General features: G+C 40.2%; 1 protein-coding gene across 1 annotated transcript in view; it reads left to right on the top strand.

Moving 5' to 3' along the window:
• Positions 1 to 12671, top strand: part of LOC136859459 (synaptogenesis protein syg-2-like) — a 633890-nt gene that overhangs the window by 20963 nt on the left and 600256 nt on the right. The window contains exon 2 of the mRNA XM_068225805.1: positions 9913 to 10118. Within this exon, the coding sequence (XP_068081906.1) occupies positions 9913 to 10118 (206 nt within the window). The remainder of the gene's footprint in view (positions 1 to 9912; positions 10119 to 12671) is intronic.

Genomic DNA, 12671 nt, shown 5'->3' on the forward strand with positions numbered 1-12671 from the left:
ATAAGCAACTTGAAGGTATGAATGCACAGTCCATCAATAGAGTATTTTCCTAAGACATGATTTGCCTCACACTGAAAGTCCATAAACTGATTTACATGAAACGCGACTTTTGCATCTTTTTTCACACCTCTTCCTAGCGACTCAAGTGAAGTAAAAACAACACCTCTCCAGGATAAGTTCTTTCTGCACAAAACGGAAACTTTCATCCGCGACTGACAGGCAGAGGTATATGGTAGAAGTGCTTTTTCTGCACAAAATGGTAGCCCTTCGTGCATTAATCATGGCAGTATTAATAACTCATATAGTGTCAAAAACTGGAGAAGTGCTGTTTCTGCAAAAAACGATTCAAATGCAATGAATTTCATTCGCTGTAGCCGTTTGCCATTTGAAAGTCACTTGTTATTATTCCTTTCTGATGTATGCTTTCTTTTTAATTGTGAAAAGTGACTTTTGTGGCTTAAGGAAGGTAAACCTTAATAACAAATGTTTTAAAGAGTATAAAAATTGAAATGAAAAGCTCGTAGCTAGATTAGAATTCTAAATACGTCGAAAAAAGTACATGCTGGCTGCGTTTCGAATCAGTTAGTCACTCCAGGCAAGAAAACGTAGGTCTCATATTTGTGTACTAATGGAATAATCTACGCTATCGCTCGAAACTGATCTTGTACATTACAAGTTCTGAACTCGAGTGAACAGACAGGTTTACCTTGCTGCAAGCATCACAGTATGGTAAAGAATCCTGTCTCTCTCAAACCCGGATAGATGGAAGCATTTTCTATGCGTAGTGTATGTACCTATTACTGGGTTGAATGAGTCCAGCATAAGGTTTCATGTAGTATTCCAATGAATTTGTCGGTAGTCGGTGCTTACGTGGTGGTAATTAATATGTCTGTTTATTATAACTTTCTTAGAGGAATATCAGAATCTTCAGAAAAGTCAAGCCTTCGCAAAAGATGCCTAGAATTGTCTTCTTATCTTATCTTAATCTGTTTACCCTCCAGGGTTGGCTTTTCCCTCGGACTCAGCGGGGGATCCCACCTCTACCGCCTCAAGGGCAGTGTCCTGGAGTTTCAGACTTTGGGTCGGGGGATACAACTGGGGAGAATGACCAGTACCTCGCCCAGGCGGCCTCACCTGCTATACTGAACAGGGGCCTTGTAGAGGGATGGGAAGTTTGGATGGGACAGGCAAGGAAGAGGGAAGGAAGCGGCCGTGGCCTTAAGTGAGGTACCATCCCGGCATTTGCCTGGAGGAGAAGTGGGAAACCACGGAAAACCACTTCCAGGATGGCTGAGGTGGGAATCGAACCCACCTCTAATCAGTTGACCTCCCGAGGCTGAGTGGACCCCGTTCCAGCCCTCGTACCACTTTTCAAATTTCGTGGCAGAGCCGGGAATCGAACCAGGACCTCCGGGGGTGGCAGCTAATCACGCTAACCACTACACAACAGAGGCGGACGCCTATAATTGTACGAAATGAAAATTAACAAAAGGCATGACTTAATACGGTTTTGAACCCTCACTGCTCCCTATAGCTTGTCCAGGTGCATGCAACACGCCTAATTCCGTGCAGCTTCTTCCTGAGTGAACGTCCAGCTCCTGCAACTTTGTATTCACAAGTAGAGCGAAAGTTCTCGCTTCGTAAAGTTACGGATGTGTTACAGCCTTATGATCCAATTTTATGATTTTATTGAACGCTGTAACGGTAGTAATTACATGGCGTAAGCTATCAACTCTGCTGTACGGCATTTGCGTGCTATAGATTATAACATACTGTGAAAAACAGATTTCTATTATATTCGATATGAATAGACTATACAAAATGGCAGTGAATTGACGTCTATAATTGGTTCTAACCTATCACGCTTTCTGTGATACCGTGATCACCCCTTTTCTACCAAAAATAAAATTGCTCCTTGAACCAATCAGGTGCGCAGTACTCTACCGACGGCTAAAAGAGTGGCTATGGTTTGTACAGTACATAACTTCTTCCTCTTCTTCTTCTTTATCTGTTTACCCTCCAGCGTCGGGTTTCTCTCGGACTCAGCGAGGGATCCGACCTCTTCCGCCTCAAGGGCAGTGTCCTGTAATGCCAGACTCTGGGTGGGTGATACAATCGGGGAAGATGACCAGTACCTACCCCAGGCGGCCTCACATGCTATGCTGAACAGGGACCTTGCGGTGGATGGAAGATTGGAAGGGATAGACTGTCGCGTAGCGAGCCGTGACACTTTAATCAATTTTGATACTGTTGCCGAAAATGATTACTTGGGTTCGGACCTGAGCCTTAAATCGAGTCCAGAGAAGATGTTAAATTGGAAGTCTTACAGAAGATAGATTATTTAAGGCTGCCAAGTGTAGGCTACCTAACGTAGTCGCAGTTCTTCAGACACATAGAGAAGCTTTAAATAAGAAGTCGAAGATTTGAATTTTCAAAGTAGATAGGTTTATTAAAGATGTGAAGTTAAGTCCTCCAGTGCACAGCTACAAGTACATAGCAGATATTATGATGGTGCACTGACAAATCATATACATTTCCTTAAGCTTAAATACCCTTTCAAAGGATGATTACTGTCTTCCGGCCTGCCATAATGACCTGTTTTCTTAGATAATAATACAGTATATTGTGAAGTTCCTTTTAGAACGAAAAGACCGCAATGGTCATTATGATAAGTGAACTCACCACTTAGGGTCGTTATGCTAACATCAGATAGTGCCTGTCGGCAACTAACCAGTACAAATACAAATACATTCCAATACAGAGTCGAGTACATTTGACATAGATAATTATATTTACTGCGTTTGCTTCCTCTCTGAAAGGAAGGCTGACTCAAGTCATAACAGATAAGAGATAACGAAATGGAGCCTGGTGTATGTCAGAATATTTCTAAATAATAATTTTACTTGAGTGGAAAAGCTACTTGTGTGATTATGCCACAAGACAATGAAGAGAGAAGGCACCGGCCGTGGCCTTAAGTTAGGTGCCATCCCGTCATTTGCCTGGAGAAGTGGGAAACCACGGAAGACCACTTCTAGGATGGCTGAGGTGGGAGTAGAAACCACCTCTAATCAGTTGACCTCCTGGGGCTGCGTGGTCCCCGTTCCAGCCCTCGTACCATTTTTCAATTATCGTGGCAGAGCCGGGAATCGAACCCGGTCCTCTGGGGGTTGTAGCTAATCACACTAACCACTATACCACATAGGCAGACCAGTACAGCAATATTTCGTAAAAATGACTGGAATATTGGACTATGCTCTGCATACAATGGTACAGTGTTTTTGAGATGGGCCTAACTTACTGCCTCTTGTACCGCTTTTGCATTGTGCGGGAAAGTCTATATGGGGCTAACTGCATAAAAAATTGCAGTAGATGTTGTGCAAGACAGGGCTAAGAGACATCTAATTACTAGATGGTTGCATCTGTACGGGAAAAGATAGGGACAGCTGTACCACCCGATATATACAAGCGGTAACAATAAGGTGGGCCAAATGTTCAGGTTACATTCCTCACACATATAGGAAGAAAAATTCCGGACGAATTGGCTGTGCGGTTAGGGCTGCACAGCTCCGAGGTTTCATCCGTGAGTTAGCGGGTTCGAAACTCTCTGTCGACAACTCCGAAAATGATTTTCCGTAGTTTCCCATTTTCAAACCTAGCAAATGCTGGGGCTGTATCTTTTAGTTCAGTCCACGGTCGCTTCCTTCCCACTCCTAGGCCTTTCCTATCCCGTCGTCGACACAAGACGTGTCTGTGTCGGTGCGACGTAAAACAAAGTTTTTAAAAAGAGAAAGAACCTACTTTTTGCTGTATGGAAATGGTTCCGGAAAGTCTTCATTTTCACCTCAGAAGTAATTTCATATAGCATTCAAGAACATAACGTAGATTACCGCATACCACATGAAACTTTCTCACACAATACACACAACAACCCGCTGTACAAGAGGCATATAACACATTCGTTTAATATTAGCGATTATCTAACACAACTAGAATAATAATTGTATTAGGTAGATTTAATCTTTCCCAACTGATATAAAATTTCTAATTATTTCACCTTTCGGGTTCTATTAATTTATGCACGGCACTTTCCATTTAAATGTCATGCTGAATGAGCCTGGTTGCTCATAAGACCGATCAACGTCTAAAATAATATCTCTAGTCAGAACTCACGGTCGTTTTCTGCCTGACATGAGTCAAATGCTGGCGTATTCCCTTTAAGGCTTACGACGATCCCCGCCTACACGATAAACCACTTGAGTTCTGTCCTCCAACTCCCTTGATGTTTGTAGAAGGAATGCAACTTAAACGCAGAATAAAAATCGCTGCGTAATTTACAAGGAATCATACAAACGGAAGATGACAAACTGCGTATTATTAAGATCAAACACTAATGGACAACACAAAATAAAATGAACAACTACGTTCCCGAAATCATGAAGAGAAAGGATATTATTTGTCATATTTTTTACGTAGAGAAAATTGAGGATAATTATTCTCGTGTTTCTGTAGGTCAATTGTGGCGTATGAATTCTTTACTCATTTCAGTTCTGTTCATCTTGTAACAATCCATGCTCTGTATCTGCTCCCACTCTACCACATTCAAACATCTTCAAGAAAAATTACTTGTATATTATTAACATCTTTCAAGTAGCCTAATTTTGAAGTGGTTTTGCCGACATCTTGACCTACGACGACTAGGTTTGACTTCGACAGTTGTTATTTACTTCTGCCTGATTTTGTACTCGATTATTTTACCTGTTACATTTTCTTAACAACGCCTATGTCTGTTATTTCGTTTGTGGACAGAAGTACTCAAAACATCAGCATATTGTATGTTTTGAATTAATAAAGAATACATCGATAGACTTAGTCGGGTCATAATTCGCTACAACAACACTTATGTTCCATTGAAATAGTTTCAAGAACTATTTGAATACAGAACACGAAATTATTATCAGACAGACAATCATGTGTTAGTGGATGGGTAATGCAGAGCTCAGGCTAATATGCTTGATGTGCAGTGAATCAAAGGACTTGTCGCCGGGAGGAAAATGACTGTTATGAAGAGGCAACGCATTGGAATGGCAACTGTCTCTTCTCTACGTTTAAACGGTAATACAGCGATTATCCCCAAAATATATGATCAGTTCATAAACGACCAGCTGTATCCTAACACCAGCTTGCACATCTACCCTATGGTTAGCCGCTGTTCTTACTGGTTAAACATCTTCAAGCAGAGCTTTTGTATGGACATGGGAGGTAGCGTGGTAATTAATAGGCACCATAAAGTTGTTTCTCATATATCCCACTTAATTAAACATAGTTTCAGATTATTATTTGTGATTTAGTTGTACGTTTTTATTCTTGTAGGTAATGTAATTGCAAGGAAAAGAATGTTGTTGTTTGAGTGATCAATCCATAAATTGGTTTAATGCAGCTCTCCCTGCCACCCTATCCTGTGCTAAACTATTCATTTCACCGAGCTCGATAGCTGCAGTCGCTTAAGTGCGGTCAGTATCCAGTATTCGGGAGGTAGTAGGTTCGAACCCCACTTCGGCAGCCCTGAAAATGTTTTTCCGTGGTTTCCGATTTTCACACCAGGCAAATGCTGGGGCTGTACCTTAATTAAGGCCACAGCCGCTTCCTTCCCACTCCTAACCCTTTCCTCTCCCATCGTCGTCGTAAGACTTATCTGTGTTGGTGCGACGTAAAACAACTAGAAACAAAGCCTTTTCATTTCTACATAAATGCTGCATCCTATATATGCTGTAATCTGCTTGTCATATTCATACCTTGGTCTACCTCTACCGTTCTTACTCTCTACACTTCCCTCAAAAACCAACTACAGAAGTCCTGGGTGTCTTAAGATGTATCCTATCATCCCATCTCTTCTTCTCCTCAAATTTAGCCACAACGATCTCCTTTCACTAATTCGATTCAAAATCTTTTCATTTGTGATTCGATCTACGCATCTCACCTTCAGCATTCTTCTGTTACACCACATTTCAAAAGCTTCTATTCTCTTTCTTTCTGAGTGAGTTATCGCTCATGTTTCACTTCCATACATTCCACGCTCCAGACGAAAGTCTTCAATTTTTTTTTCCAATTCCTATATCAATATTCGAAGAGAGCAAATGTCCTTTCTCAAGAAAGGCCTTCCTTGCTTGTGCTAGCCTGAATTTTGTGCCCTCCTTACTTCTTCCATCGTTAGTTATTTTACTACCTAAGTAACAATATTCTTCTACTTCCTTTAGGACTTCATTTCCTAATCTAATATTTCCTGTGTCACCTGACTTCGTAGACTGCACTCCATTACTTCTGTTTTGGACTTATTTATTTTTATCTTGTAATCGTCACCCAAGTCTTCGCCCATACCATTCAGCAACTTCTCCAGATCTTCTGCAGTCTCAAATAAAATAACAATATCATCGGTAAATATCAGGGCTTTGATTTCCTCTCCTTGGACTTTCAAAATTCCTCTTTGATTTCCTTTACTGCCTGTTCTATATAAACATTGAAAAGGAAGGGGGACAAACTGCAACCTTGTCTCACTCCTTTCTGGATTGCTGCTTTTTTCATAGTCCTCGATTCTTATAACTGCAGACTGATTATTATATAGATTGTGGATAACTATTCTTTCTCGGTACCTGATTCCGATCACCTTCAGAATCTCAAAAGCTTGGTCCAATCAACATTATCAAATGCCCTTCTTATTTCGATCCTCTAAGATCAGATGTAAAGTCAGGATTGCTTCGCATGTTCCTGTACGCAGCATCTACCTTTCCTAGGACCATACAACTTTAAACATCCTTGCACTTATCCGTCAGCCATTCTTTCTTAGCTGCCCAGCACTTCCTATCCACTTCATCCTTTAATCGCCTGTATTCTTTTCTGCCCTCTTCATTTTTTGCATTCTTGTATTTTCGTCGCTCATCGATCAGGTCTAGTATTTCTTGAGTTATCCATTGATTCTTAGTTGATATTTCCTTTCTTCCTAATATCTCTTCAGCACCTGTCCATCCTTGTTCTGCTGTGTTTCCTTCATTCTTTACATTTAATCCTTGTGCAACATGTTCCTTGAAACAATCCTTCACACTCTTTTTTTTTTTTCAACTTGGCTAGATTCCATCACACTGGTTTCCTTCTCTTCTTCAATTTCTTCAACTTTAGATGGCATTTCATGAACAACAAGTTGTGGTCAGAGGCCACGTATTCTTCTGGGAATTTTTTGCAATCCAACACCAGGTTTCTAAATCTCTGCCTAAACATAATGAAGTCTATTTCATACCTTACAGTGTCTTCATGTCTCGTCCATGTGTACAGCAGTTTTTGGTGTTTGAACCAAGTGTTAGCAAGAACTAAGTTGTGATCGGTGCAGAATTCAACCGCCCGACTTCCTCTTTCGTTCCTTTGCCCCAATCCGAATTCTCCTACTGCATTACCTTCTCTTCCTTGGCCTCCCACTGCATTCCAATCGCCCATCAAAATTAGATTCCCGCCACCTTTTACATATTGTATTAAATCCTGTATGTCTTCGTATATTCTTTCGATTTCCTCATCACCCGCTGGACTAGTAGGGTGATACACTAAGTGGGCAATAGTTTGGTGTCTATCTTGACAACAATAATCCTTTAACTATGCTGGTCGTAGTAGCTTACCCACTGACCTACTTTCTTATTCATTTTTAAACCAACTTCTGCATTTCCCCTGGTCGTTTCTGTGTTGATAATTCTGTAGTCACCTGAGCAAAAGTCCTGCTTTTCCTCCCAACGTACTTCACTTATACCAACTACATCTAATTTTAGTCTACCCATCTCCCTTTCCAGGTTCTTTAACCTACACAACGACTCAAACTTCTAACGTTCCACGCTCCGACTCGCAAAATGTTAGTATCCATTTTCCTGATGATCGCTCCCTCTCGTGTAGTTCCCACCCGGAGATCCGAATGGGGGAATATTATACCCGGGAGGAAGCTATCATCAGTACATCATTCATACAGAGAGAGATGCATGTCTTCGGGAGTTAGTTACGGCTGTAGTTTCCCGTTGCTTCAGCCGTGCAGCAGTATCAACAGAGCTAAGCCATGGTGAGTATTATTACAAGGCCATATCAGGCAAACATCTAGACTGCCTTTCTTGTAACTTCCGAAAGGCTGCTACCCCCGTTTCGACGAACCAATCGTTAATCTGGTCTCTCGACAGATACCCATCCAATATGTGCTCCGCTATCTGCTCCATATGGACGCGCAAGCCTCCCCACCGCGGCAAGGTCACATGGTTCACAGGGGAGGAGGAATAACATACTGTATACTATTTTTATTGATATAATCTCTATACATATAATAACATATCCTGATTGACTGATTCACCATCACGCAGCTGAAACCACTGAAACTGTAAATATGAAATTTGGTCAGTAGTTTCACTTCATAGTGAAGAGTGCCACTAAGAGGGTATTTTTGAAAATTCATTCCATCAAGAATGTCACAGAGAGCTTAAAAGATTATGTATGGAAACGTTATTTAACGCGTATTTGAGTTAAATCTTGCGAAAAGTACTCCAAAATGTAAATAATTAAACATGTTTTTAAATCAGCACCTTAAGGAGTAAATACTCGACAACATAAATAATTAAACAAGTGTTTCAGAATTTCCCACAATACAACCCTTTATGAGTTTATAAACAATACGTCCCTGGAATTTTATACAGCGTGCCTGATAACAATGATCTTCTCTAATGGGATAGATATATTTATTACAGATTTAATCATTTCAGCCTAACCTCTGTATGAAATTATTCGCCACAAGAACATGAATTTCTCTAAATGAATAATTTCCCCCATTTTAACTAAACAAAGATAATGTTAACCACCGTTCGGTTAAAATGTGCTTAAGTCAGAAGCTTATTTTTTGTGATTTGTTTCCGAGTCGTTAGGTCGTCCTGCAGGGGGTGGTGGCCTTGAGATATCAAAAGCGCTACAACCCCAACAGACACACACCTTAGGGCATAGCTGTTGGATATAATATTTCTTTGTTCATAACTTCTTCTTTTATGACGTAGAGACTTGCTAAAAAGGGATTTGTCTCAGCGGCGTTGGGTAGTCCGGTTGGGGCCTGATGGTACTGAGACACAATATCCCAAGCGCTACAACTCCAATGGGCACAGACACTTAGGGCATATGCAGCTGGATGTAACAATTCTATGTTCATAACTGAAGTTCGTAACTTTCTGCTTTAACATTCATTTGTTATCTGTACATATGATATGAGTACTTATGATGTGCATATAAGTTCAAGTTCGTAATTTCTGGTTTAACAATCATTTCTTTTCCGTACTTTTTGTAATATCTGAGTACATCATGTGTGTTAAATTGCTAACATTTTCGGCATTCTGATACTTTAATAAATTAATTTTGAACATAAATGGGGCAATCACGGCCAACCCCAGCTTTGGTGTAGAAGGAAACCGCGTAAGAAGACTGCGTTTTAGTTCTTTTCAAGACCTATACCACGGACATTTTGATGTTTATTTTCCTCAATAGCATGGATCTACTACATCAATTGCTAAGTATGGCAACTCCGGTAGAACCTCTAAGAAATTAAAAACGTTGTGATAGGTTTACAGGCGACATTATAAAACGGCAGTTCATACAACTAATAAATGCGCACAAAGTATGATATGTTTACGGCATTTAATTACCAGAAAAAATATCCGAAAGATCACACAGCATAATTTGAATTGCAGTAAAATATTTAATAATATTTAATAATATTCCATTACATTAGCCACATACTTTGTGCAGTAATTGAAGTCTGCAATAAAATCCTGAGTCTAAAGTAACGCCTTCAAGGAGTAACGTTTGACACATTGCTATATGTAAACATTTTGTTTACAGTTTCTTTCATTCTTCCAGGTGTCGGTGGCCTACGAGATGTGGCAGTAAGTGTACCATTGGCTGTGGCGCCTGGGGATACCGTCACTTTGAAGTGCTCCTACAACCTCGAAGGGGATCCTCTGTATACCGTGAAGTGGTATAAAGGTCGTCAGGAGTTCTTTCGTTACGTCCCCAAAGAACTGCCTCATACAAGGGTCTTTCCGCTGCCTGGAGTGAACGTTGACGTAAGTAATCACAAAACACTACAATATAAGGAATGATTAGCAGAAGTCGACATATTTTAGACTGTCCTATAAAGATATCAAATTGATGTTCATAGCAGAACTATTCTCATTTAATTCTGTTCATTAACACTATTGTTTGTCAACTACAACACCTATTACCTTGAAGCAAATTCAGTGTGGAATTATACACCAAATAAATTCATTGCAGTGCCTGCATGCTTGTACATTAATTCATCTTGAGGAACAATAAATACATGAAATTCCCTACTGAAGTACACAGCCAAAGGAACTACATATTTCATTAAAGAATTCACGTTAATTCAGCCTTCTCAATCGTGATATTACTAGCGCTTCTCCCCAGTGTAGCAGTGGGGTCATCAGTTGGATTGCTACACGTTCCACGACTTGAAACGCCCAATGAGTTTGACAACATTAATATTCACAATCGATGAAATTATATTTTTGTTTTTGTCTCAGAAATTAAATTTTGATATACTGTCCATATTTCACTTCTTAGAGCACCTAAACTTTTACATTATTACTAATTCTCTAGAAAAAGTTTCATCTCTGTTTATCTTTCTCCCTTTTTCTGGAAAACGCTTCACGTTCTGGTGTTGACGAAATATTTGTCCCAGTGTGACGAATGAACATTTGCCATCAAGACGATCACCATTCAAAATTACATCGGTGTAAGAAAGGTGGGGAGAAAGGAGGAAGGAAGGAAAGAAAGACAGAAACGAAGAAAGAAAGAAAGAAGGAAATAATAAAGGGAAGATTTTAAATTTACGTGGCTGTTTATGTCGTGATCATAGCCACGGGACCTCCAGTTTTACGCGTAATCTAAACAACAGGATTGTAACTTTCATTACAAAAATTCTACACTCATTGATCAGGTTTCAAACCACGGCCCCCTACGTGAGAAATTGGGGACTATGTCAACACAACTATCTTACACCGTTCCTCAATGCATGTGAGATTTATGAGAAATAAAAAGCCACACCTCGGGGTTAAATTCCAGTCGCGTAAAACTGCATTCTTTTCCAAAATAACTGTACCCCCATAGGTAAAGGGCACCATGTCACTGATATGAAATTTTACATGAGAGTTCAATGAATGATTTTCAGCGTTTATTTCACTTTAAGGAAAGGTTTCGTAGTCTTCGTTTACATATTTTTTAATTTATTTTATTTTAGCTGGCAGAGTACCGCGCGTAAGCCGAGAAAACGATGGCAAGACACCCTAGCTGCAGACAAGAAGATTGCTCAGCTGCTACCAAACATTCCTTCTGATCGCTTAAAATGGCGTTTGTTGATTCGAAGGGAGGACCATGCAGTTGCGGACAAACGTTAAGTTGAAGAAGACGAAGAATTGCGCGTAGGACTTGTTGTTTCGCATTCCGCAATAAAGCGCAAAAATTGGCAAATATATGTCAAAACCTCAATTTCGTAAAAGATGGACCTAGTGACATTTGGCTCCGGTACACAGATATATAGAGGGACGTCGTACACTGTGGTCAACACCCGAATTTAAAAAATATATGCTTGATCTACTGGTAAGATTTGTGCTCTGTTGTGCTGATGGTGAGTTTTATTTTAAAGGGAAAAATAAAAAATATGCTACCACCAAATTTTGTTAGGAAGTAGGCGATGACTATCCAAAGTGGTTAAGTTGTGCTCGGTTCATCTAAAAGGCTGCGGTTTCGATTCCGTGTAAGAAGGAAACTTCCTATTCCAGAAGGGCATCCAGATCTGAGGTTCACTAAACCTACAGCAAACGTGAGCACTAGGTCTATTGTTGGGCCAAATTGGGTAGTGTATAGAGCTAACTTACCACTCTGTCCCACATAATAATAATAATAATAATAATAATAATAATAATAATAATCATAATCATCATCATCTTATTGTCTATACGTCCCGCTACTCGGAGACGCCAACGTGCCTGTATTTCAATCCACAGGAGTTATTTTGCGTGCCGGAAAATTACCGACACGGAGTTAAGGTATTTGAGCATCTTCAAATACCACTGCACTGAGCCAGGATCGAACCTGCCAGCTTGGGCTCTGATAGCTCGCACTGTAACCGTTTGAACTAATCAAACCAGCTGTCCTACCTAGTGCAGATTAACAATAGCGCAAGCCTTTACCTTACAATCAATCAAGATTATTTATATCCTGCACCGAAATGGCTGTGATTTTTATTTATGTGTACCAAAATGTGTCGGGGTATGTAACCTCGCCCAACAGGGTCGAAACATTTTTTTAAAGTTATTATTTACAACAATGGCCTTTGGTTATACACCATTTGGCCAGCTGGTAGGGATAAGGATAGGATGATGCTATGTCGTCTCGCCATGAGGCCAGTCATGGCATTGCTATAGGGTGGGAAGGCCACGGGGTGTAACAGTTAGGAGATTATCTTTATTAACTATTTCCGTTGGTGGCTTCTGCATCAGGGTTTATGTAGTTAGATTGGTGGCTTGCAGAAACTGGATCAGTGCTCTGCAGATTTTGTTATCGTGGTCTTGAAGAATAATGTTGATGTTTGTGGGGAA

This window comes from Anabrus simplex, chromosome 1, assembly GCF_040414725.1.
Source record: "Anabrus simplex isolate iqAnaSimp1 chromosome 1, ASM4041472v1, whole genome shotgun sequence".
Classification (NCBI taxonomy): Eukaryota; Metazoa; Arthropoda; class Insecta; order Orthoptera; family Tettigoniidae; genus Anabrus; species Anabrus simplex.